This window comes from Sceloporus occidentalis, unplaced genomic scaffold (assembly GCF_023333645.1).
Source record: "Sceloporus occidentalis isolate IW3139 unplaced genomic scaffold, rSceOcc1.0.p SCAF_1, whole genome shotgun sequence".
Lineage (NCBI taxonomy): Eukaryota > Metazoa > Chordata > Lepidosauria > Squamata > Phrynosomatidae > Sceloporus > Sceloporus occidentalis.
Window position 1 is genome coordinate 100,932,426 of NW_028316981.1, and position 26,951 is coordinate 100,959,376.

Genomic DNA, 26,951 nt, shown 5'->3' on the forward strand with positions numbered 1-26,951 from the left:
GATGCTGACATGCAGGAACCCTTCCCTGGTCCTAGTTAGAAACATCAAGGGGCTTCCATGTTGAGAAGCTGGAGCATGTCCAGAGGAGGGCGACCAAAATGGTGATGGGTTTGGATGACCATGCCTTATGAGGAGAGACTTGGGGAACTGGGGGTGTTTAGCCTGGAGAAGAGAAGGTTAAGAGGTGATATGATAGCCCTGTTTAAATACTTGAAGGGATGCCATATTGAGGAGGGAGCAAGCTTTTTTTCTGCTGCTCCAGAGAATAGGACCCAGAGCAATGGATTTGAGTTACAGGAAAAGAGATTCCAGCTCAACATTAGGAGGAATATCCTGACAGTAAGAGTTGTTGGATAGTGGAAGATGCTCCCTCTGAGAGTGGTGGGGTCTCCTTCTTTGAAGATCTTTAAACAGAGGCTGGATGGCCATCTGTCAATGGGGATGCTTGGATTGAGAGTTCCTGCATGGCAGAATGGGGTTGGACTGAATGGCCCTTGGGGTCTCTTCCAACTCTATGATTCTGTGGCTCTGTGATCCAAGTTTTCATCTGAAATGTAAAGGAGCAGAAGCTATTGGCATAGATAGGGATCAGCAGCATGGAGTTCTCTGATCTAGAAGCCGCCACCTACCACAGTGCGCAAGGATCTGATTGCTCCAAAGTGGCTCTGAACACCCAGCTGTGGAAAATGAAGATGGAGAAGAGGGACTCCAAAGCACACGTTGGCCCAGCCACTCATGGCTAGAGACTCCTATGGCGATGGAGCAATGCATCCATCCTGGGTTGCAGTCAATAGGACACCCCTTCAAATATTTAAACAGGGCTATCATATCACCTCTTAACCATCTCTTCTCCAGGCTAAACATACCCTGCTCCCTAAGTCTTTCCTCATAAGGCACGATTTCCAGATCCTTCACCATTTCGGTCGCCCAGGACCTTCCCTGACTCAGTCTATCCATCTGGAAAGCAGTCTTCTTCTTGTCCTACTGCTCTCCAAGCCTTATTGTGAGCCATGTCTTCTCGTGACATGGCCAAAGTAAGGCAGCCTCGGTTTAGTCATCTTGGCTTCTAGGGAGAGTTAAGACTTGATTTTATCTACGTATTGGTCTTTTTAGTAGTTTGCGGTATCTGCGGAGCTCTTGGGACCTTTCCTCCCGTCGACGAATTGTTCACGTAATAACAGAAGATCCCATTATTACAAAATGGCTGCTCTGCGAACAATTTGAGAACGGGAGAAGAGCAGGACGTGCTTTGGTCACACTTCGCATCTGGAGCATTTGGGCAACGATATCCATGCAGCAAGGTCCTTGGTTTCCTTCCTACCAGCTTTCTTCATTGTCCAGTGTTCAAAGAGAATGGGAAATAAATGGGAAATACAATGGCGTGGATCATCCTGATTTTAGTGTTCCAGTTCCTTTGCAGTGGCCCTTCCATGTCCAAACCTTCTTCTGAATTCTCTGCTACAATCTCCATCCATTCTGATCAATGAATGGAAAACCTTAAACTATTTCAATGACTTCATTGTCTGCGTTAATGTTGTTTAAATCATCCATGGTCATATTTGTATTCATATCCTAGTGTCCTCTTTAGGGACTTGCTTCTGATGTCCTCTTAGCAACCTAAAAATAGCACAGCTGCCACTTTCCTTGAGAGCAAAAAGAAAATGTTGCAGCAACACTTTCCTCAGAGGCCCTTCTAAAGTAAAGAAATCTTTGGTGGGCGACTGTTAAAGGCTATAGGGGTGCATTAGCCCCCAGGAGCCCTTGAAGGGCTACATTTGATTCCACAAAAAGAATTTTAAAGAGTAGAAAAAACAATCATGCATACACACACACACACACACACACACACACAAACCAAACTGCTCAGGAGGTTAGGGGGACACTTTGACCATAGTTGGGATTTCAGAAAGGGCCTCTCCTGGGCCTAAATTGACCTGGGGACCCACAAAATGTGATGGGAAAATACCCCATGCCCCCCAGTAGAAATTCTGGAGCACTTTGGGGCAATTTTTTTAAAGTGCAAAATTGACTTCAAGTGTGGGGACAGGAGGCCTCCAACAGCATAGAAAAGCAATCCCTAGAGTGTATTTGGGGGCCTTCTAGAGAGAAAAAAGGAGGAAATAAAGAAAAAGAAAAGAGCTTTGATTTTTAAAGAAAAAGTACTTTTGATCTCTGAGTTTTAGATTAGGGTATTGATCAGGGGAAGGCAATGGTAAACCTCCTCTGATCAAAGTATTGCTGAGAAAACCCCACGATAGGCTTGCCTTAGGGTTGCCATATGTCAGAACCAACTTGAAGGCACATAACACACGAATACTGCACTTTTAATGGCTCAAAAGACAAGGCAGGCTTGTTCCAGATCTCCTTTGGGGAACATGTCCTCATCTTTTCTGAACCTAATTTAACCAGTTCTGGATTTGACAAGTGATAGTGCGAGAGCAAGGTACCAGCAAATGTACATCATTAATGCGTTCAGGCTCATAAACGCTTTCCTTGGGCTTTTGAATTACAATAATTGTATATGCACAATGAATGAAATATGGTTATTTTGTATGGGTGTGAAAAATGTCCTCAACAATAAAATAAGCTTCAAAGGTATTTTTAGACTGGGGCATTGAGCTTAGGCAAGCACACTCTCTCAGCCTCAGGGGAAGGCAATGGCCAAAAGAACACCCCTCTGAACAAGCCTTGCCAAGAAAAATCCAGGATCGGTCCATGGCCTCAGGGCTGGGAATGACACGAAGGCACACAAGACACACAAGAAGAAGAGGAACAACAACACGGCTCTCTCCGGACATGTATAAAAAAGGGTTTTTTTTAATGTGTGTATGTTTACATTTAAACTTTGTGGTGTTTTAATTAGTATTTCTTTTAACTGTCCTTTAAAAACTTGTTTTAATGTGTTTTTATACTGTGAGCTGCCTTGGGTCCCTTCTGTGGGAGAAAGGCGGCACAGGAGCAAAATGAAACAAAATAAAAATATAAAATGAAATGAAACAATAAAAGAACGTATAAATAATAAAATAATGTAAATATAAAATAAAACGAAGTAATAAAATAAAATAAATATAATAAAATCAAATAAATATAAAAAGAAATAATAAAATAAAATAAATATAAAATATATATAAATATAAAATAAAATGAAATAAAATATAATAAAATGAAATATATAAATATAAAATGAAATAAAATAATGTAAATATAAAATAAAACGAAGTAATAAAATAAAATAAAAATAATAAAATCAAATAAATATAAAAAGAAATAATAAAATAAAATAAATATAAAATAAATATATATAAATATAAAATAAAATGAAATAAAATATAATAAAATGAAATATATAAATATAAAATGAAATGAAATAATATAAATATAAAATAAAATGAAGTAATAAAAATAAAAATAATAAAATCAAATAAATATAATATAAAATGAAATAATAAAATAAAACAAATATAGAAATTGAAATGAAATAAGATATGAATAATAAAATAATATAAATTTAAAATGAAGTAATAAAATAAAATAACTATAAAAGGAAATGAAATAATTAAATAAAATAATAAAATAAATGTAAATGCAAAATGAAATGCAATAATAAAAATAAAACAAATATAAATGTACAACGAGATAATAAAATTAAAATGAAATAATAAAAGACGATGACTGTAGTAAAGTCCAAATAGGAATGCAAATCAGCCGCTGTCCTCTGTGTCTGGGAGCCCAGGGCCGGCGCTGGCCTCCTCCTCCTTCTCCTCCTCCTCCTCCTCCGGGAGAGAGAGGGCCCTCCTCCGCCTCCGCCTCCGCCTCCGCCTCCGCCTCTCGTGGGACCGGGGCGCGAGGGCAGGCGGCTTCGGCCGATAACGGACGCAGGGCCGAGGCCTTCTCCCGCTCCCGGGCGGGAAGGGCGGCGGTTGCTGAGGCGGCGGAGGCTGAGGCAGCTCCTGCTCCCCAGGAGGAGGAGGCCTGAAAGTGGGCAGGGCCGGGGAGTCTTCCTGGGGCCAGCCCCGCCTCCGAGGGCATGGCTGCCGCGGCCGAGCCGCCTTCCTGCTCCTGGCCCTCGCCCTGGGAGGCGGAGGCGGAGGCGGAGGCGGAGGCGGCGTCCAAGGGCCCGGCGGGGCAGCCTCCTGCTCCTCCTGCTGCTGCTGCCCCCCTGCGCCCGCGGTTCCCGGCCTCTCTGGCGGCCGCCTTCTCCTCCTCTCCGCCGGACGCCATGGGCGACTACGACTCGTGGACGTCGTTCCTGGGGGAGTGGGGCCGGTTCCAGCGCCTGGTGTTCTTCCTGCTGAGCGCCAGCATCGTGCCGAACGGGTTCAACGGGATGTCGGCGGTGTTCCTGGCGGGGGTCCCCGAGCACCGGTGCCGGGTCCCCGAGGGCGCCAACCTGAGCGCCGCCTGGAGGGAGGCCAGCATCCCCGAGGAGCAGCGGCCCGGAGGCAGGACGGGGCCCCACCGCTGCCGCCGCCTCCGCCTCGAGGCCCTGCGCAACTTCTCCGCCGCCCGCCTGCTCCCGGGAACCGACGTCAACCTCAGCCTCGTCCCCACCGAGCCCTGCCTCGACGGCTGGGAGTACAGCACCAGCCCCTACCTCGCCACCATCGTCACCCAGGTACCGACCACGACGACCTCACGCCCTCCCTCCCTCCGGCCCTTCCTTCCTTCCTTCCTTCGTCCGTTCGTTCCTTCGTTCGGGGGCAGGACAGGGCACCCCACTCCCCAGGACTCTCTCGCTCGCAGACCCAGCTCCGGTCCTCTCACCCCCCCCCCGAAGGGCCTCCATTCTCAGCATCACTAAGGAGCAGTAATTAGGGTCTCCCTCCTTGGAGGTCTTTCTGCAGAGGCTGGATGGCCATCTGTCCCTGGGAGAGCTCCTGCATGGCAGAAGAGGGCCGGGCTGGTGGCCCCCGGGGCCCCTTCCAGCTCTACGATCCCATGAGATCCCAGTGTGCCTCTTTCCCGGAGTGTTTTAGCGTGCCTTCAGGCAGCCTCCCTCCTGTCATCCGTCCACTGCACTCCTTCCTTTGCGGCGGGTATCTCTGGCCCTTGCATGCACCTGGCTGACCTTGAGCCCGTGCCCTTCATCCAGTGCCCTGGTCCCTCCATTGCAGCCCTTCATCCAGTGCCCCGGTCCCTCCATTGCAGCCCTTCATCCAGTGCCCCGGTCCCTCCATTGCAGCCCTTCATCCAGTGCCCCGGTCCCTCCATTGCAGCCCTTCATCCAGTGCCCCGGTCCCTCCATTGCAGCCCTTCATCCAGTGCCCCGGTCCCTCCATTGCAGCCCTTCATCCAGTGCCCTGGTCCCTCCATTGCAGCCCTTCATCCAGTGCCCCGGTCCCTCCATTGCAGCCCTTCATCCAGTGCCCCGGTCCCTCCATTGCAGCCCTTCATCCAGTGCCCTGGTCCCTCCATTGCAGCCCTTCATCCAGTGCCCCGGTCCCTCCATTGCAGCCCTTCATCCAGTGCCCTGGTCCCTCCATTGCAGCCCTTCATCCAGTGCCCCGGTCCCTCCATTGCAGCCCTTCATCCAGTGCCCCGGTCCCTCCATTGCAGCCCTTCATCCAGTGCCCCGGTCCCTCCATTGCAGCCCTTCATCCAGTGCCCCGGTCCCTCCATTGCAGCCCTTCATCCAGTGCCCCGGTCCCTCCATTGCAGCCCTTCATCCAGTGCCCCGGTCCCTCCATTGCAGCCCTTCATCCAGTGCCCTGGTCCCTCCATTGCAGCCCTGTCCTGCCTTTTAGTCCATTTATGGCACCCCCTCAGCCCACTTCTGCCCTGCCTTTCTTCCTCCCTCGAAGGGGATCAAGTGCAGGGAAACCTCTGCCTTTCCTGGAAGGAAGCCTGCCATGCCCTGCCCTCTTAGTCTGGAAAACCAGGAGGCCAAGGGCTCTTGCAGCCCCTTTGGGACCCTGGGGCTTATGACACGCAGTGGATCCCATGCGGAAATGGGGTTTAAAAATCCAGGGGAAAACGGCGAAAGCGGGTTGATTTTCAGACACGTCACGATCAATAAGCAATAACAATAACGTGACAAAAACCAGAATGGAAAGTCAACAAAGCCCACTCCGTTTCACTTTCAGGATTTTCCAGAAGTAAAAAGTAGCAGGCCTTGTCTGCTTCCCGTAGTCAAAATGCTCATTAATGCTCATTGGCTCTTAGGCTGTGTGAAGCTCAACCCACTTTTGTGGGTTTTGTCCACTTTCTGTTTGGGTTAAACCCCAACGTTGTCTGAAAATCTACCAGCTTCTGTGGGGTTTTCTCCAGTTTAACCTCAGTTTCCACACAGGATCCATCCATCCCATGCGACAAGCCCTTAAGTGAAAGAGAGAGGCTGGCAGCAGGAGCCTTCCTAGACGCAAGCCTGCTTTCTCCCAGGCATCTCAGGAAGGCAGCTGAAGTCTAGGGAAACCCGTGCTATCAGCCTCTCTCTTTCCAACTTCTGCCTTTAGTCAGTCTCAAAGGCGTGACAAGATCTCTCTGCATACTTCTCTCTTTCAGTTACTCTAAAACCTGAGCCACCTTATTCACAGCTCCATGTAACTACAGCCGGCCCTTCTTACACACAGGTTTTTTATACATGGATTCATCCATCCACGGTTTGAAAATGTTCCAAAAAAGTATACATTTCAAATATCAAACCTTGACTTTCCATGTTTTATAAGGGACACCCTTTTGCTATGTCATTATATTTAATGGGTCATGAGCATCCACAGATTTTGTTATCCACAGGGGATCTTGGAACCAAACCCCAGCGTATAACAAAGGTCCACTGTACTGTATTTTACCTCATAAAATGGAACCATTACCTGGCGAAAGGCAGGAGTGTTATTTGTCCTGGAAGCACCCCCCCCCCCCCCCCAAATCCAACCAGCCTTTAAGGTGAGCATAAACAGTTATTCCTGCTGGGATTTTATACATTTTTTGGCATTGTTTTCTTCAGTTTATCCACAGGTCATATCAAACCTGCCCCAAACCTTCCCTCAACTGATTCATGATATCAACTTATAGTCTAGTATATATAGTAATCTCAAAGGTGCTGATAGACCCCTTTGCAATCTGATTGATGGCTTGCCAGTCAGCCTGGCTTTGCTAGAGAGGCATGGCATAGCAAGCCCCCCTTTTCACCCTCCTCCAGTCTGTTCCTGCTCCATTGTCAGCTGAAGCTCAGCCCCATGTTTGGCATCTTTCCTGCTGTCCTCATTCCCAGGTTGAGCTGTCTCAACCATCACCACCACCACCACCCTGTTTTCCAGAGAACAAAGTAAATCCTAAGTTCCCATGCTGTTTCTGGTTTCAGTGTTCATAAGCTCCCTGCCCTGCTCCCGACTGTCTCTCCTGCATTTTAACCAGTGCTTTTGCTATGTGCCTCTCTGAGCAAACTAGTGCAATCTCAATATCTGTTGCTGTGATACAAAATATGGAGAACTTCATATATAGAGGATGGGGGAGTGGTTGTCCTATGTGACTCTGTGCCTGAAGTACTGTAGTAAGGAGGCAAAACCTAAATGACTGATACCCCACAATGAGAAAGTGGCAAAGTTCAGCCCAGTCTTTTAAGGTGAGATTTCCTTAGGTACTTTCCTTCTTTTTTTTAACCTTCTCAGTCCTTGGGGATATAGATATTGTATGGATTTGTGGGATTTCAGAAGAAAATAGAATGAGAACTGCAGAAGACAAGGACTTTTTATACCTTTATGCTATAATGGCAGCATTATATCTCTCAGAGACAACATCTTTGAATGTGTATCATCCTTGCTACCCTATTTTAAATTATATTACCATTTAGGCTGTGCATTTTTACATCGAATGAAATGGAATTATTTATTCCATTTCATCAGAGAAGAGTCCTTCTGAAACAAACGAAGGCCTAACTATCCCATTCTTTCTGGAAGGCCCACAAAATTCCACACCTTTGCTAAGTTTTTGGAGTCTATGGACTGGTACAGACAGCCCTAAAGGTGTGGTTTGACACCAGCCCTTTGACCACCAGATCGGGGCTGTAGCAACCACATGCCGCAGCCTCCTCAATTTGGCATTTTTCTGACCCAGAAAGAAGCGGCAAAATGCCAATCCTTTTTGGGCTGGAAAAAAGGGAGCCTTTTCTGCCACAGAAGCAGCTTTTCAATGCTCCTGCAGCATGTAAATGCTATGTCACTGGAGCACCACAATGCTCCTCACTGTCTGGATGGTTGGGCAATGTCACGCTGGCTTGGGAGTGGCATTAGGGCATGCATCATCTGAATGCCACACACCCCATGCCACCCCGAAGCCAGCTGAAGCTGCTGATCTGTTTCAACTTTATTTCTTTCTAATTTATGGGGTAAAATACAGTACAGCGGATCCTTGTTATACACTGGGATTTGATTCTAAGATCCCCCGTGGATAACAAAATCTGTGGATGTTCAAGTCCCATTAAATATAATGACATAGCAAAATGGTGTCCCTTATAAAAATGGGAAATCAAGGTTTGATATTTGAAATGTATACTTTTTTGAACATTTTCAAACCGTGGATGCTTGAATCCGTGTATAAAAAATCTGTGGACTTCTCTTTATATCAGTTTGCTGATTTAGTGCAAAAAAAATCTGACTAGTTTCTTTCCTGCTTGAAGTTTGTTTATCCTTTCTGAAATGGGCGTGGGAGTTAAAGCCACTGAATTTTCATACAGCATTTTATATTGCCCAATTATCAATTTGTTTTCTATGTGGAATACAAAAACCTAAAACCATATTTGAAGTTAAGAATAAGTTAAATTATCATTGGTATACCATTGTCAGCCTTAATGCTCATATCGAAAGGCAAAGAGGCATGTTTTTAAAAAGAAAAAGCTTGGGAAAAGGAAAAGATCTTCATAGGGTGTTTAAAAGTGTGCAACATAGTGCCAGGCAAGTTCTCTGGGAAGGATATTTTACAACTGAGGTACCACCACTGAAAATGTCCTGCCTTTAGTTGTCATCTGTTTTGTCTTGTTTTTTGGAGACCACCAGAATAAGGCTCCTGAACTTCAGGTCCAGGCAGAAGTATATGGGATCAGACAATCTTTTTTAAACTGTATTTCCCCCATTAAATACTGAAACAAGTCATTCAAATTCTTCTACCTGCTATGGAGATGTCAGTTTTACTCTAAGTGTGTTTGCAATGATGTAACAAAAATGTGGAACACTTTTCAGTCAGCAGTTTAACATGCTATAGTTCCTTATTACAGTATTTACTTAACACATGCCAACCATTTACATAGTCCATAGTACTGGCTGGATGTATGAGACCTACATGCTTAACAATTACAATAGGTAATAGTTCCAAAGGTACACTAGAGTGACCCTGCATTTGAACTTTTTGCAGATGGAATGGAACAAAGGTCCAATGTCCTAGTTCATTTATCTGCTGCAGTATAGAAACATTTATTTACCAGCCTTCTTACCCCTTTCTACTTACAACAATTTGACTACTATATAGCATGCTATAAGTAGAAAGCAACTGCTTTTAAGAAGAGAAAAAATATTTCAGTTCAGATAATCATTCCTTGGCATGGCACCTTCAAGAAGCTTTGGACTACAACTTCTACTATTGGCCATGCTTGCTCCATCTGATCCAGACCAAACATGCAAACTCAAGGGGTTCTTCTACACTGTAGAAATAATGAAATGACTTTAACTGTCTTGCCTCCATTTTACAGAATCCTGGAATTTTTAGTTTTGTGAAGCATCAGCACTTTTTTTTTTGGCAAAGAAGGCTAAAGAACTTGTAACACCACAAATCCCAGGATTCCATAGGATGGAGCTACGGCACTTGAAGTGGTGTAAAACTGCAATATTTATCTAGCATAGATGCACCCAAGGTTTCTTCTTGTTGATTAGGCAAGCTAGTTGATGTAAGTGTTGGAAAGGGGGAACAGAGATGAGAAGATTCAAATTAGGACAACATTAAAATGCGAGTTAAAGCAGATCATGAAGGTGTATTCATTTTTTTATCATGGGATGCAATAAGGCATGCATAATTGAATAAGTAGTAAAAAGGAGAGGTACGACAGAAGAGGAGAAAGAGATTTGAATAAGCTGCTGGCCTAAGAGTATAACAGAAGTATCAATGAAGCTACATGTTACAGACTAGATATAAAGAACAGAATGTAAAATGTGTTTGAGAAGTTGTATTAGAGGAATTTAGACTCTTGGGCTGGAAGTGTGTCCAGAACCAGAATTCATAAATCTCATTTGGATATTGATAGGTATGTTGTTGTTGTTTTTTAGTGCTATTTCTAAAGCTGTGTCATTCAAAACTCTCATCTGCTAATTTTATGCAATATGATTCTGTAGACACAATTATTGTAATTCAAAACCCAAGGAAAAGGGTTTATGAGCCTGATCACATTAATGATGTACACTTGCTGGTACCCTGCTCTCACACTGTCATTTGTCAAATTCAGAACCGGTTAAATTAGGCTCAGCAAAGATAAGGAGAAGTTCCCCAAAGGAGATCTGGAACTCTTGTGGTTAAGAAGCTTGCCTTGTCTTTTGAGCCATTAAAAGTGCAGTATTCATGTGTTATGTGTTTTCAAGCTGGTTCTGACTTATGGTGTCCCTAGGGCAAGCCTATCATGGGGTTTTCTCGGCAATACTTTGATCAGAGTAGGTTTGCCATTGCCTTTCCCTCAGGCTGAGAGCGTGTGACTTGTCCAAGGTCAATACTTTACTCTAAAAATCCCTTTGAAGTTATTTTGTTGTTGATGCTGACACAGGACATTTTTCATATCCTGTTTTCAGGCCTTTGAAATCTACTTCCTTCCATTCATGCTTCTTTCAAGGGAGATTTGAACTGATTAAACAAAGTTTGTTGCTGTTCTCCTGCACAGTCCATCATGCTTTTAAATGGTGTTGCAGTACATGGAGATGCTTTCACAGTCATAAGGATGTTTGGAACCTGTATTGCTGACTGAGATCCATTAATTGTGTACAGGTTAAAAAGAAAAGAAAAGAAAGAAAGAAAGATCATGTAGCAAAATGCTTGAACCTTGCTCACCCTTTGCTTCTCTGGTTTCAGGCAAGAATGTGCAATAATCATACTGAACACAGCAAGTTCTGAAATTGCCTGGATGGAATCTGGCTCAGGAACTGTTATGTTTGTGAACTAATCATTCTTGAAATTCACTGTAAAGTACATAGTATGCAGTTCATACTGATAGATTTTAATGAGATGATATGCAAACTGGATAGTTCTGATCCAAAGGCAGCATGCCTGTTCTTTAAAAAAGTTTACTAAAGTATTATTTAAAATTTAAAAAGAAGGAAGGGGGGAGGGATGTGGCAGCACCTTTAAGAGTAACTGTGTTGGTTTTTTAAAAAATTTGCATGAGCTTTAATGAATAGAAACCTACGTCTTTGGATGCAGTCTGCTGCAAGACTGCAGCAACACTACTACTTGTTTGAAAATTGTTGAAATCCAAGCTGGCAACAACATACATTTAGCTCTAGTGTTTACAGCTTTATACATAACATTTTGATTAATTCCAACTGAACTATTAAACAGTAGTCCTTGGCTTTTTCAGGCTCAAGACCTCACTCCTAAATACAATCTGAAATATCGGACATTTAACTCTGTGTGTGTGTGTGTGTGTGTGAGTGAGAGAGAGAGAGAGAGCACCATCCTCCTTGTACCTTTTTAATAGTTGATGGAATTTGTAGAAATGGACAAAGTACTTAATGAAATGTGAGCTGTATGCTTGCTTTTCTTTTTCATAACATTAGAAAGGGATTGAGTGGCTGACTGGTTCCAAGAAGAAGTGAATACCTCCTTTCAAAACAGGGTGGCCACAGGGCTTTGAAGGATAGGATTATGAGGTTACTCCTGAAGAGTTGTCCTTGGATCTGAAAGAAATATTTGTTCATGTGTCACACGTATTCCCTTCTTGAGCAAGTTGTTTGAATGGGTGGGTACCCTATAGCTTCAGGCATTGATTACACTATCTGTAGACATAATCTGATTTCAGGTTTTGTTTTGTTACTAAAGCTATCTTGGTTGATCACCTGTGCCAGGAATGTGCAACTCTATTAATTGTTTTGAACTTTTGCAGATGGTTAATACCAGCAATTATAGTATTGTACAGTAATTTTTGGGATTGGTTTCTGGTATAGGAACTAGAGGCACTGTATTATGATTATTGTGGGAGCGAAGTAGATGAGTCAGAAGGAGTGACCAGAGGCCGCTATCACTCTGGGACCACAGCAACCTGATGCTGCGGTTCCGAGGGCACCTGCTACCCCAGTCCTGAATGGGCCACAAAAAGGAGCAGTAAGAAACCACTCCCTTCGTTGCCAGTTTTGTGCCACATTTAGTGGCCTTGGCACAGCTTCTGAGCAACCGGGGAGCATGCAGCATGTGTACCCTCCACCCCCAGATTGGCCTGATGGCGGCCCTTTTGGACCATCTCTTTGAGGCCTTCACTCCTGCCTGACTGACCAATTTCAGAAGATATTACTGGGAAATACCTGAAAGATTCTTTCTGTTAAGCTCAAAGGAACAAATAAGCATTTTCAGAGTAGTGCTAAATTTAGCTTTGTTATCTGTGGCTCAGGGGACCTCTGCAGCAAAGAGTAGATTTCACTAGCTGAGAATAGTTTACAATCTATCCTGGAGCAAGGTAGTTTGGTCAAAGTTATCCATTCTCTCTGTTATCCATTACAGATTCAGTTACTCCTAAACACAATACTGTATATGGGCTTACATTTAATGACTATTGAGAAACTACATTTAATTAAAAATGCAACTGCTTTGTTGCTAATTTGGACCAAGGTGATAAGGGAATATCTTTCTAGTGCTTAAGTAACTGTGTGGGCTCCTGGTGTGCTTACAGGTACAGACCAGAATGTTGTTAGGACTTGCCTTTGTGCTAAATGACTTGGACCTGGGCAGCTGAAAATCCAAGCTTTCATCAACACAAGCCTACTCACACAATGATATCCTTCCAAGTGCCTGCACTGTTTGAAGGGAGTGGGTTGGGCCCAGGTTTACCTATGGGATCGCTTTCTGCCCTGTACACTCAGGTCCTCTGGGAAATGTTTGTTCCAACTGGCAACAGTTTCCCAGAGAACCTTTTTGTCTCCTGCCCCCAGACTGTGGAATGGCCTGCCAGAAGAGGTACAACAGCTAAAAATGCTGACTGCATTCAAAACAGCATTAAAGACAAATCTCTTCTGGCAGGCCTATGCAGTCAATTGTAAATTGTGACTTTTTTATTTTACTCTTATGGGTGCATTTTAATGGGTTTATAGTATTGTTTTTTAACTGTGGGTTTATGTGTTTTTAATTGTGTTTTCTATTTTAACATGCTGTGCCCCGCCTGAAGCCTTGAGGAAAGGTGGAATTATTATTAATATTATTGTTATTACAGATCAAAGGAGTTTTTCAGTGGCTGTGTCCAGACTTGCAGTTTATGGAAGTGTGTCTTCCTTTGCATCTGGCTATCTCTTTGATCCCCACATGCCTCAAAAATATAAAATTCTACAGGCAACTAGTGCCCATAAAATACAGAGGGAATACAAACAGTTTTTTTAATTGTTGTTAAAGAAAGCATTAGGACAAAAAGAAAACCAGAATGGTGTAGTGGTTTGAGCATTAGACTATGACTCTGGAGACCAGTGTTCAATTCCCAGATTTGCCGTGAAACCCACTGGATGACCTTGGGCAAGTCACATGCTCTCAGCCTCAGCAAACCTCCTCTGTCCAAATCTTGCTAGGAAAACCCCATGATAGGTTTGCCTTAAGGTCAGCATAAGTTGGAAATGACGTGAAGACACACAGCAACAACAGACACCAAGAACAACTTAATTTTGGCATATAAACAAGATGATGATGTCTTGTGAAGGCTGCATGACAAGCCAGAAAAAAAAAGCTAAGCTATACCAGAATACAAAGTATAGCTGTGTTAGAATCAATTTGGAGAGAGATCTTATATTACCTTTGACACTAACTGAAAGAAAGAAGTTGGCAGCATGAGCTTCATAGACTTCAGTTTACTTCCTCAGATGCTTTTACTGGAATACATAGCCCTCTCTGAAAATCCTTGACCCTACAGCACCGTTTCATGAAATGAAGTTCTACATAACATATCTCCTTGGAAGCTGGTATAGTGTTATTTATTTTTATCAGTTACTTTTAATCTGCATTAAGTCAGAGTTGATGACACAGGTTTCTTATCTTGCTACATTTTATTGTTCTTTTACAGCTACCATTTCAGGTAAGTAAACTGTTGAAAAACTGGGACAAAGGGCACAATGCTTCAAGGCAGATAGGGTGAGGCAAGCCTTTGTAAGGATGAAGTTATTGTGTGTTAGTTCCCTTTAACACACTGTATCAGGGAACTGATACTCATATCTTTAAAAAGCCTTCAGCATATGGAATTTCCCCAAATCTTCTGATTAGCTATGACTATGTGCTATTCATATTTTCATCTGTAATATTTCGTGAAATGGCAACATCTAAATCCTGATCATGTGAATTACTATAAGAATTCATAGAATGAGCATCTATATTTCTAATGCAGGACTAAAATAACACAGTAAATGAATTAATATAAATTGATCCAATACTGAGAACTAAATTCCATTCTGTTTAGTGGAGCATCATCCCTGGTAGGTGTGCACAAGATTGCAGCCTAAAACAATTGTTTTGATAAGAGAAGGCAGCATATCTAAATCTGAAATCCTGTAGTAACGTATCAAGAACTAATATGTGACTAAACAGAATGGGGCCTGTATGCATGGGCCAAAAAGTCCATGCTCCCCCTGGCCTCACATCATCCTCTCTGGATGATGCAGGCCATTAGCCCTGGGCTGGGATCAGGCAGAGTAGATGTGGATCTGGTCTGACCTTGGCCCAAAGGGGCCTTAAGCCAGTTTTTAAAAAAACACAGCTGTTTGCAACACTGGCGGGTTACAGACCGCCATTTAGTACGTATTCTATATGTACTAGGGTTAGGAAGGGGCGGTGCTTCCGCATCCCCCTAACCCTAGTACGTATAGAATACGTACAGGATGGCGGCGCCCTGTTCATACGGGCGCCTCCATCTTTACGTATCGGACGCTGTGTGTCCGAACGTGTCGCGGTGCTAATGACGTCGCGAATGCGCCCCGGCGCCTCGCGACGTCATTAGGGCGCCGCAAGAAGAAGCTCCATTTTGGAGCTTCTTTTTTGCTCCGTAACGGAGCCGCGCGGTTTGGCTGCGACGGCTCCCTTATGGAACAAACGGCGGCGGCAGCAGACCGCCTCAAAGCGGCGGTCTATAACCCGCCAAAGTTTCTAGGAAACTCTGCAATGACATCCAGCAGACCTGACGGCTTTGTGCGTCATGTATTTGCCTGTGCCATCACATCTGCTCAAAATATCCCATCACAGCCTGTAACATTGGATGAGGGTGCCTGGCCATATGGGTGTACCTAGGCACCTTCTTTCTGCCCTTACAGTCTACAACAAGGGTCTTCTCAGCAGACATGATGGAAGAGGCAGGTACAGGGCATGCAACAGTGCATGGCACTGCAGCAGGGTACATGGTGCTGCAGCAGGCAAGTGTGTAAACACCTGCTTGTCACCATGCCTGTCCAAGGATTGACCTGGGACAGATAGCACAGGCTTGGCTGTCTACTTAGGATCTCAATAAGCCCACATAAGAATATACCAGTAAAGTTGTAACAAGTAGTGCAAAACCGAAGAAAAAACTAATTTCAAAGAGGCTCAAGCTCACAAATACACTTGTCCCTCCGTATCCACGGATTCAAGCAACCACGGCTTGAAAACATCCCAGAAAGTATAAATTCCAAATAAGAAACCTTGATTTTGCCATTTTATACAAGGGGCACCATTTTACTATATGCTCCTTGTAACTCGCCCTAGTCCGCATTCTAACTGCACCCCTGGAGTTTCTAAACAGTTTCCAACGGCAGCCCCACATAGCGTTAGTTACAGAAGTCAAAGCAGGATGTAATCAAGGCATGTGTCATCATAGGCAGATATGACATCTCAAGAAACGAGTAGCTGGCACACAAGTTTCAGCTGGGCAAATGCACTTCTGGCCACTGCTGAAACCTGGGCATCCAGGCCCAGAGTTGAGCCCAGGAGCACACCCAAGCTGTGAGCCTGAGATTGCAGGGGAGTGTAACCCTTTCCAGCATAGGCAAAGTCTCTATTCCTTCATCTGCCTTACAACTGACCAGGAGCACCTCTGTTTTTCTGGACTGAGTTTCAATTTGTAGTTACAGCTGAATTCAAACATGGTTTCAACAGATTCCAGTCCCAGAATCTATTTTCACTGCTAGCAGCTTGGCCTTGGAACATGGGATATGATTAGGGATGCCATATCCCGCCTGCAGGTGGGGCAATCCCGCTTTTGGCGGTCCTGGCCCAATCCCGGTCCGGTTTCCCACCAAAAGCAGGACTGCCCCGCCCGCAGCCACCCACCTCCTCCACCCCCGCGCGTGCCCTGTGTATGGCCGCAGCTGCTCATGCAGCCGGACGGCCATTCACCTCCGCCTCCTCCTCCGCCCCCGTGTGCGCCCTGCTTATGGCCGCTTCTGCATGACCGCACTGGGTGCTTACTTTGGCCCCCGCCGGCAGCCAGCTCGGGCGGAGGCAGAGGAGGAGGAGGCGGAGGGCCTGCCCGAGCTGCCTCTATAGCCCCGCACGCAGGCGCGCAAGCAGGGGCAAGTGTGCTCTGCCGCCAGCCGGGGCCAAGGCAAGTGCCCAGCGCGGTCGTGCAGAAGCACGCAAGGTGGAGGCGGAAGAGGAGGTGGGTGGTCCCGGCCGGCGGCAGCACACACTCGCCCCTGCTATAGAGGCAGAGGAGGAGGCGGAGGTGGCTGCCTGCCTGCCGCTGGAGTGCGTGGAGGGGAAGCGTGCCAAGGCGGAGGTGATTTTTACAAACTCATGCACAGTGAAGAAAAACCACAGTCCCTTGACCAAGTACACACTTCTGAGAAGTACAGTTGAACCCGAGGGCAAATCCACTTCTTGTGAAACCACCTTGACATGTTCAATATGCATAGCTATGTGAACCCATGTTCAATGTGAAACCCAAAGAGTTTGGTTATGCAATAAGCCTCTGAAATATGCAAGAGATTGCCATGTTAAGTAAAGCCATGTTCAATGCCCAAATGTGCTGTCGTGTGTTTTGGAATGGGGAGGGGGATGGTTTGGCCAGAAAGGGAAGTACATTTCTGCCATCTGTCTAGGAATAATGCCAAAATGTATGCTCCTTCCCACTGGTTTGAGCAAAAGAGAATACACAGCAAAACATCAGTTATGTGTTGAAAGTTCATTACAGTTTTAGTTGCCATTTATGTTGGAAAGGCAATGATTTTATAAAGCTAAGAACCTGTCATGTGAAAGAGCCCACGGGTTTGGCAGAATGCTGATCTCCCTTTGCTCCTTGTAGTTGGATGTAATTGGCATGTCTGAACTTTTAAATGTGGTGTGTTTACATTTCCTGTAGTAATTGTATAACATTTGTAGCCTTTCACCTACTTTCTATTTTACCTTTGTTCAACTCTAATCTGTTGGCATAGCCTTGCCAATTGGTCTTCTGCTTGACTGCCTGACTTACCTTCTTTTGCCAGTTAGTCAAGGTGACCTTTGCCTCAGATTTAGCCTTTTATGATAGCTAGGGAAAATGTTTGGCTTTGAAGCAGACTCACTTTCATATCCAGATTCACTCATTTTCTCTGCTCAGGGAGTGAGATTTGGAAATACCGTTGGCCCTCTGTATCTGTGGATTCTGCATCCACAGATTCAACCATTTACGCTTGAAAATATTCCAAAAAGCATTTTCCTCTGAAAAGCAAACCTCGATTTTGCAGTTTTAATTAGAGGAGACTATTTTACTACACTATTATATATAATGGGACTTGAGCATCCATGGATTTTGGTAGCCGGGGGATGGGGTGGGGTTGTAGAAACAATCCCCAGCAGATACCGATGGCACACTGTACTAGAATTGCATTTCTGTGCCTCCTTCCCTAAGACGTACTGAATGAAAAAAAGTGTGTGATGGTGTCAGTAGTGGCTCAGGTTCTTTCCCCTTGCTATTTGTGAGTACTGAAGGGCTTGTACAGTTAGCCCTCCTTATCCACGGATTTTTTATACATGGATTTGAGCATCCACGGCTTGAAAATATTTTTTAAAAAGTATAAATTTCAAGTATCAAATCTTGATTTTTCCATTTTATATAAGGGACACCATTTTGCTATGCCATTGTATTTAATAGGACTTGAGCATACACAGATTTTGTTATTCATGAGGGTTCCTGGAACCAGACCCCAGCGAATAACAAGGGTCCACTGTATTACCAAAGGTCTCTGGGAAGGCGCTGAGTGGCTGCCTACTCTTGTGAAAGTCAAGTTTCCTGTACTTTGTTGTAGTCCTTATATCTTCCATAGTACACAGTAATGTTGGATGACTGTATTTGATCTTGCTGAAAGAAACAGATCACTTCTTCAATGATCTCTTCTTCAATGGCTAAGGAGAGTTACTGCTTAAGTACAAAGTTAAGACAAATGAAACTTCTTGTATTTTAATGTCATATGAAGACATGCATTTAAAAATGGAAGCAAACCTTTATTTATCAATAAATATGAACTGAGACTATCATTTTAAATTAGCAGCTTTCAAGAAGATTGATAACACCATTAACAAAAATTCACAGTCTCTAGTCAATATTTAATCAGGAAAATGTAGGTTTTGTGCACTTTAAAAAAAAAGTGGGGCACTATTTTAAAATTAAGGAGCCAACATAGTGTAGTGGTTTGTACGTTGGGTGTACACCTTTACACCTTTGCACATTTCTAAATAAAACTGTATTCATTGAAACCAGAGTTACTCTGCAGTTAGTACTGGTATACATAGGTGAAAAATATCATTAATCTATTCACCTCTCTTAGGCCTCCTTTTGAGCTAATAATTTCCCATAACATACCAAAGAGACACTGATACTGTTGGTGCCCCCCCCCCCCCGGCCACATTTTAGAGCACTGGTCCCTAAACCTTTTCTGGCTACTGAACCCTTTCCTCTGGGGTGACAGCCCTAGTGCTCCCCCCATGTGTATTTCTTGATGTTAGGTCTACTGTTATAAGTGCAAATTCAAAACAAACAATCTAGGTCCCTTTGTACCCGATCACCAAGGGAACAGCCCCTGAGCAGCAACTGAGAAGCTTCTTGCCTGTGCTGGTCTTGTACCAAAGATCAGCTTGGGCAAGAGGTTCTTTGGTCACTGTTTGACTGGCTAATCGCTCACTGCTACCTTTGCAGCTGATCACCCTGGAAGCAGCATACCGGCAAGTGGATGACCAGTAACTGAGAAGCCTTTCTCCCATGCTGCCCTTTCAGTAAAATCCATTGCATGCAAGAGCTTTCTCACTGCTTTGCCAGCTATTTGGTTGCTGCTCCCAAGATGAACATGTGCAAAGGGAGAAGGTTCTTCCTGGCAAGGAAGGACTCTCAATCCTTCATTGGGGCAAAGAGGGGTATAGCTGGTGTGTGTGTGCTGGAGGTTCACAGAGTCCACTTGCTCTGGACTGGAGACAGGCATGGATGTGCAAAGGGAGAGATTTTAACTACAGGAGCCACTCCAAGATAAAGGACCCTTTCCAAGAATCAGCCCCAGATACTCCTCCTCCTCCTTCCCCAGAGACATGTCTTCCCTCCTTGGAGGTCTTGAAACAGAGGCTAGATGGCCATCTGTCAGGGATGTTTAATTGAGATTTCCTGCAGGGCAGGGGGTTGGATTGGATGGCCTTGCAGTCTCTTCCAACTCTATGATTCCCCCACAGCTTGGTGTCCACCCCACCCCCCCCACCACACACATTGTTCCTTCTGCTACCTCTTCACTTAGCTTGTGTGATAATAGAAAGCAGGAGCAGCAATGCAGTTCCAACCTGTCAGCTAAGTCCCAGCAAAGGTCATAAAGCTTAAGCAGGGTCCTTCAGCTGTTCTTGAAGGCTGATACAAGAAAATCTCCTTGTCAGACAGACTGTGCCCCTGTGACTCTGGTGAAATAGAGATAGCAGAGCATGCACTACTCCAGTGCTCATCCACCTCAACTATATCTTACCTCTAATGTATAAACATCAAGGACATACCAGTCAATTTTACATTTCTTTGCTGCTTTCAGACATCAATTCAGATATAACACATAGCGTTGCCAGATTCTATGCATCTGTGTATTAAATCTGTCAAGCAATGACCACCGCACTAGGCTAGTATTAATCTTGCCCCACCACGCTGGGTTTTAAAAGGATATTTTAAATACTGTTTTTAATCTGTGTTCTTACTTTGTTTTTACTATTACCCTCTTATATTCTGTACCCTGTTTTTACCTGTGCTGGTCTGTGACTGTAAAAGATGAACCTGAACTTGAACTGCTACCTCCTCTCAACTTGTTTGATAAAAGAAAGCAGGAGCATCAATGAAGCTCCAGTCTGCCAGCTAAGTCCCGGCAAAGATCACAAAGCTTAAGCAGGGTCCCAAATTTGAAACTTTGCAAACTTCTATAAATGCGAATGGTTTCTAGAAGCTTCCGGGAAAAACAAATCAACCTTATTTTGGCTAAAAAAGGGCCAGTACCAGGAGTTTGGAAGGGCCAAAAGCTTCAAAACCAACCTTTGGGTCCTCAGTTTGGCTGTTGGTGACCCACCCCACTGTAAGAATACTCACAATTTTTATTCTCAAATTTTTATTCTCATTTTTATTCTGGAAGCTTTTAGAAACCATTCACATTTTTAAAAGTTTGCAAAGTCCCTCTCTGCTATTTAACATTTTTTTAAAATTACCTTTTTCCCCCAAAGACAGAAATGTACTTCCAGCCACTGCAAGATTTTTAGAGGTCTGTGAAACCCACCTAGGATCCTATGGTCAAAAAAGTGGCTCCAGGCCCCATGGCACTGGCATTCCCCTGTCTTTTGAAGCAGCCTTTATTTGATACATGTAACAGTTTGTCTTTGTGTAGTATAGAATAGATTGTTGATATGAAGACCATGTTCTCTTACTCTGAAACTGCCAGCTCTGTAATCTGAGAAACAAGTCTTCTCTATAAGAATCCCTGTAGGTTAGACCACTCATCTGACATATTGCTTCTGTAATTTTCCAGTCCAAACAAAATGTAACACATCCCACTCTGTGATAACTTTGACCATAGCCTCTCTGGAAAACTTGCACCTGTGTAGCTGGAGTGGCAAGCTGTGCATTAATTAACTGAAACATTCTGAATGTTTAATCTGCATTAATTGGTTGTCAATTTACAAGATGCATCTCATTTAGTTTCACAGCTCTTGGTTTTCCAGGGCTGTTTCTAGAAGACATCATGGTAGTAGCCTTGGAAAATGAAGTTTATACATATGAAAAATGTTTTGGATACATCGCTGTGTTGCTATGTTTTTAAGAAGTATAATCTGATTAGATATTGATGACTCAGAGAATTATACCAGTGGTGGACAACTTGAATATTAATGGCCACACTGGGCACATACTAAAAGCTACAGGAATAGGACACTTTTTATATGTTTAGGCCGCAGTCTTATACCCATTTAGCTGAAAGCCTTATTTAATTAAGTGGGACTTGTGTATGAGTAGTTTTGTACAGAAGTGCACTATCTGTTATTGATCACTATTAACAATTTACTTCTTGTTATTCTGGTGAATGTACTAGGTACCAGACCAAAGAAGGTAGACATTGTGTTTGCTTGTGTCTATTTTAGAATTGTTCATCTTCCATTTGAAAACCTCTAAAAATGTTGACACTGATATGGGATTTTTCTTTGTATTGGCCTGAGCAGGAATTTAGGGAAATGGCTTTTAGATCAAAACACTGAATTGTGGTTCATCGATAACCTTGCTTGATTATCCAAGAGTCCACTCTAATAGATGATTCCTTGATTATTTGAGAGAATTGAGTATTTTTATAGCATGCAATTTAAAACCTCTAATTTCTCTTGCAGTGGGATCTTGTCTGTGAGAACAGCTGGAAAACACCCCTAACTACCTCTTTATTTTTTGTGGGCGTCCTGATTGGATCCTTCGTATCTGGACAACTCTCAGACAAGTAAAGCGCATATATTACAGTTCTGCATCTGTTTTAATACACCACTCTTAAAATTAAATGCATTTTGCAATTTATTAATAATTACTATGCAACCCCAGCATAAACAACTATAGTAAATTTGTTACATCTTTTATACATACATATGTATCTGCTTAGTAAATCTGCTAAGACATTGAGTTTTTCCTGTTTGTTTTTTTTCCCCTTTGTTTGGATTTGCTGCAGTGATGTATGTTGTATATCTCTAACAAACTGGCATAGCAAGCATGTTTTCAGAAGTCCCCAAGAGCTACCTAATAATCTAGATAGCAACAGTCAACCCTGATATTGACTGTTTCTCATTAGCAAATCCTTTTAAAATACATTTTCAAATAGATTAAAGTATTAGGAGAAAAGAGTTGCATCCAGAGGAACAATCTTGTAAAACAGTATATTCAGAGAGATGTTGACTTGCCCAGGGTAGTCCACTGAATTTAATGACTCGGGAGGAGTTTAAACCAGAGATTCCTACAGAAGAGTTTATCAGACAAGGGAAATTGGAAGTATAATCCAATGGCAATCTGAACGCAATCATGGGGTTTAACGTTATTGCGTGATAGACTGCCATACGCAATTTCGAGCAATGGGAAATTAGTCCGAGAGCAATCATAGGGTTTGTGTTATTGCATGATAGACTGCCACATGCAAATTCGGGCAATGGCATGTTATTTTTGGGCAATGGGAAGCCAGTTCGAATGCAATTCGCATTCACGTAAATTTGCTGAACTAGTGAATTCATGTGAATGCATTCTGGCCCCACTTTCTTTTCATTTGAAATTAAGAGAAATTCCTCCCATGTGATAAATTCCAGAGTGTCTGTTTTCTCCATGCTCTTTACCTCACTTACCTCTGATGTTGCCATATATCCTTTAGACTTTCAAGCCTATGGGCAGTGACTGTGTCTGGTGCCATGTGCAGCATGAACTGTTTGAAATGTCTGGAAGGGAAGAAATATCTTCTATTTATAACCCACATCTAAGAGTAGTTGGTTGGAAAATGAGACCTCTCTTGTCCTTGCCACACAGGACCACAAAAACAGGTGTAGGTTAAGGATTGTGCTGGCCAATAAAAATCCCTCATGGGCAAGTGAAAACCATTGGCTGCTCAGGATGAAAAGTCAGCTGCTAGCTTCCCTTCAGCTCAGGAAATGAGAAGAAGCTTGCTTAGTCCCTTCCTCTGCCTTTCACCTCTAAAATTGTGCTACTAGCTAGAACAGTATAGGCTCAATGGGTGAATGCAACTTGATCTATTCATTGCCTGAGCGTAATTCTGGGTTGGGAAGAAATCAGTTCTGTAGCTGCTGATGAGCTGTTCTCTGACCATTCCTCACTGTCAACCAAGATGACTATGCCTGATAAGAACTGGGGTTCAGCAATGGCTGGGGAGCCAAAGATTCCCCAGCCAAACACCCTTAATAGCTGAATAGGAACTAGTTGAGGAAACTCATGAAAAGCAGTGTCATGCTCCAAAATGATTGGCCCTCATAGAATCTCCTTGTCCACCAGTCAAAGAACTTAAAAATATATTTGGTATCTTTCTCTGTCCAGTCTCACCACTTTCCTCCCTTCAATAATCCTTATGGAAATAGATTAATACTAGTATTGTTAACTTATTTCTGTTTGGTAAGAAATAATGAAGAGAGAAGACAGAGTTAAGAGGGAATATGCTGGACCAAGACACAAGATGAAAATTCAGAGATCTTAATCTTCATAAACATGCATGTTTCAGTCATGAATGGAGACTGTTACTCTAACTTCTATTTAAGAAGTTTAGAAGTGGGAATGCTTCCCTACTTTCTTCATGCATATAAAATTGGGCTCTATTTGTGGGGGAAATATATATGCATTAATAGCTGTTGTTGTTGTTGTTCTTGTATCGTCAAGTTATATCCAACTTGTGGAGACCCTGTAGCTATGGCAATCCTAAGGTGAGCTTATCATGGGATCTTCTTGGCAAGATTTGTTTAGAGGGGATTTACCATTGCCTTCCTCTGAGGCTGAGAGAGAGTGACTTGCCCAAGGTCACTCTGGGATTCCGTGACCAAGCAGGGATTCAAAGCTTGGCCTCCAAAGTCATCATCTGAGCTCAAACTACTACACTACGCTGACTCTTATTCACTAATGAGTATCTATGTTTTTAATGTCTTTATAAATTCTGTTTAATAGTTTTCTGATTTATTTTTTTAATCTTTGTCTGATGTTAGATTTGGTAGAAAGAACGTGCTGTTTGTAACCATGGGAGTCCAAGCTGGCTTTGGCTTCCTCCAGGTCTTCTCAACAAGCTGGGAGATGTTTTCCATCCTCTTTCTCATTGTTGGAATGGGGCAAATCTCTAATTATGTGGCTGCATTTGTACTTGGTATGTGACCCTTTAACAGATATTCTCATTATCGTTGCTTGCTTTCTCAATGAGTAGCATTTTAATTTTGTTCTTCCTGAATTCTAAGTAGGAGTCCCTACATTGCTAAACAGAACATAGTTTAATTTTTTTTAAAAAAATGAGGTAAAAGTAAAAATGTATCATTAACATAAAAATATATTTATCTTGCTGTGTTCCATTCTCAGCTCTGTGTTCAGCATATAGACTTTGTATATAGACTTTGTATGCAAGACTTTCTAGCATGATTTGTTACCTTATAGACTAAGGTCACCACCCAGTTTCATGTGCGAAAAGCACTTATTATTATTATTATTAACCTTTATTTATAAAGCGCTGTAAATTTACACAGCGCTGTACATACAATCTTTTTAATTGGACGGTTCCCTTGCATCTGGCAAACAAGGCCCAATAGAAGCCCAGCCTCTCCTTTCTTATGGCATACTGGGTTATTATGGATTGGGGACAGAGGTCTAGATACGTATATCTCCATTAGTTTCATTCTGTGCTTTCCCTTTGCTCACTGTAAGGCACACAAGCTCTTATCTTATGCAATGTATACTAAGCAGGGCTCAGAACATGGTTTGAATTGGATTAAGGAAAGCACTCAGTAACCTCTCATTCAGCCCAACATATTCCTAGAACACATGCAAGGGGACAGGCTGCTATGAGACTTCAAGACCATTGTGATATGCCACCTATACTATGCCTTAATGCCTGTGGTCTTTCACATAGATTGCTTAAATTCAGTTGAACTGAATGGGAGTTAAACAGCCTTAGAGGCAAACTAAACATAACACAGAAATCCATAAATGCATCTACAGCATATTTTTCAGTTTTGTGCTAACAGAAGTGCTAGTGGAAAGCCTTAACTTAGGTATCAATCTTTAGTTTGATACACCAACTCCTTCAAGCAAAATGCAGCTATCAAGATTAGATACATTAAGTCTAGCTCCACCTGAGTGAAGTCATGACCTCACTGACACCTCTAGAAAGGTCTGGTGGGATGGTGCTGGTCTGCACAATCCATATTGTGGCAGAGACTATGCCACAGCTGGAGAGGACAGAGACAGCTCCTCTTGGACTGCTCCTCTCTGAGTTTAAACAGTACCTGCTCCAAAAATATGTAGAGTTTAGGGACCCCTGCCACCCAATGACAGAAGATGCTAGTTCTGGTTACAAATGCACAGATATGTTTAATTTAACCAAAGCTACTTAATGAGCTAAAGCCTATTTTTATTGCCAGCTAGAGTAGACCATTCAAACAGTAAGATTTACCTATGCCTTTTGTTTTACCAGTCATTCAGTGGATCTGCCTCTAATTGAGAGTAATCAATAGGATTCTGGCCAGTATATTTTCAAAAACGAGTATCCCCTATGTGTACACCCCTGGAATCCTTGTATTTGGGATATCTGGGACAGGATACAGATCGCCCAAAGAGGGTGGTCTCCCGCCACCCTGGTTTGCTGCACGAGGGAGCCGCAGCAGACAAACCGCGTGGCTCCCTTGCGCAGCCCACCCCTTTCCCCGATGGATCGGGGCCTCAACTACCACAGCAGCAGCCCCAGAGGCCCTGATCCGCTGCTTTTCCAGGCCGTGGGGAAGTGGCAAAATGCCCCAAGGACACCCCAACAGCATCAGGGAAAGGGAGAAAGGGGCCGCTTCTGTTATAGGCTAACATTGTAGTTAGGAACAAATTAGACCCGATTAAATATATCTGAACGTATCCCTTTCCAGAAAAAAAAATCTATAATAATAGTAACAGCAGATGCGTGTCTATTTGTCACAGCCATAGCTCTGACATTCTCTCTGTATTGCTGGCGCAGCTGTTTAAAGGCTGCGCCAGTGATACACACACCAAAGGAGCTCCAAAATGGAGCTCCTTTTGGCGCCGCTGAAAGGGCGCCACAACGTAACGGCTGCACCGCACCGTTTGGACACACGTGGCCGTTACGTCAAAATTGCGGCACCCGTGTGAACAGGGTGCCACCATTTTGTACATACTCCATACGTACTAGGGTTGCGGGCATCTAAAAAAGACGCCCCCAGGCAACCCTAGTACGTACGGAGTACGTACAAAATGGCCCATCTGGAGAGGGCTTAGGTTTTCATTGTTTTGGAGCTATGGCTGTGACAAATAGACATGCATCTGCTGTTATTATTATTATAGATTTTTTTTTCTGGAAAGGGATACGTTCAGATATATTTAAACGGGTCTAATTTGTTCCAAACTACAATGTTAGCCTATAACAGAAGTAAGCAAATTGTGTCCCTCCAGATGGTGTTAAACTGAAATTTTCAGCATTCTTCACCATTAACAAGGCTATTTAGGGCTGATGGAAATTGCAGTCCAACAACACCTGGAGCATTGCATGTTGCCCACCCTTAGCCTAAAATATCTATTGTTACAGCCTATAATAGTTAATTGACTAATCATTTTATTGTGTAGCCAGTGGCCA

At 43.4% G+C, this 26,951-nt stretch overlaps 1 protein-coding gene across 1 annotated transcript in view; it reads left to right on the forward strand.

The window, feature by feature from the left end:
• The first annotated feature begins 4,150 nt into the window (after positions 1-4,150).
• The window catches only part of LOC149321886 (organic cation/carnitine transporter 2-like), a 46,419-nt gene continuing 23,618 nt past the window's right edge, over positions 4,151-26,951 (forward strand). The window contains exons 1-7 of the mRNA XM_089530722.1: positions 4,151-4,615; positions 8,434-8,442; positions 11,803-11,837; positions 13,583-13,599; positions 19,930-19,940; positions 21,976-22,079; positions 24,319-24,473. Of these exons, the coding sequence (XP_089386848.1) occupies positions 4,220-4,615; positions 8,434-8,442; positions 11,803-11,837; positions 13,583-13,599; positions 19,930-19,940; positions 21,976-22,079; positions 24,319-24,473 (727 nt within the window). The 5' untranslated portion in view covers positions 4,151-4,219. The remainder of the gene's footprint in view (positions 4,616-8,433; positions 8,443-11,802; positions 11,838-13,582; positions 13,600-19,929; positions 19,941-21,975; positions 22,080-24,318; positions 24,474-26,951) is intronic.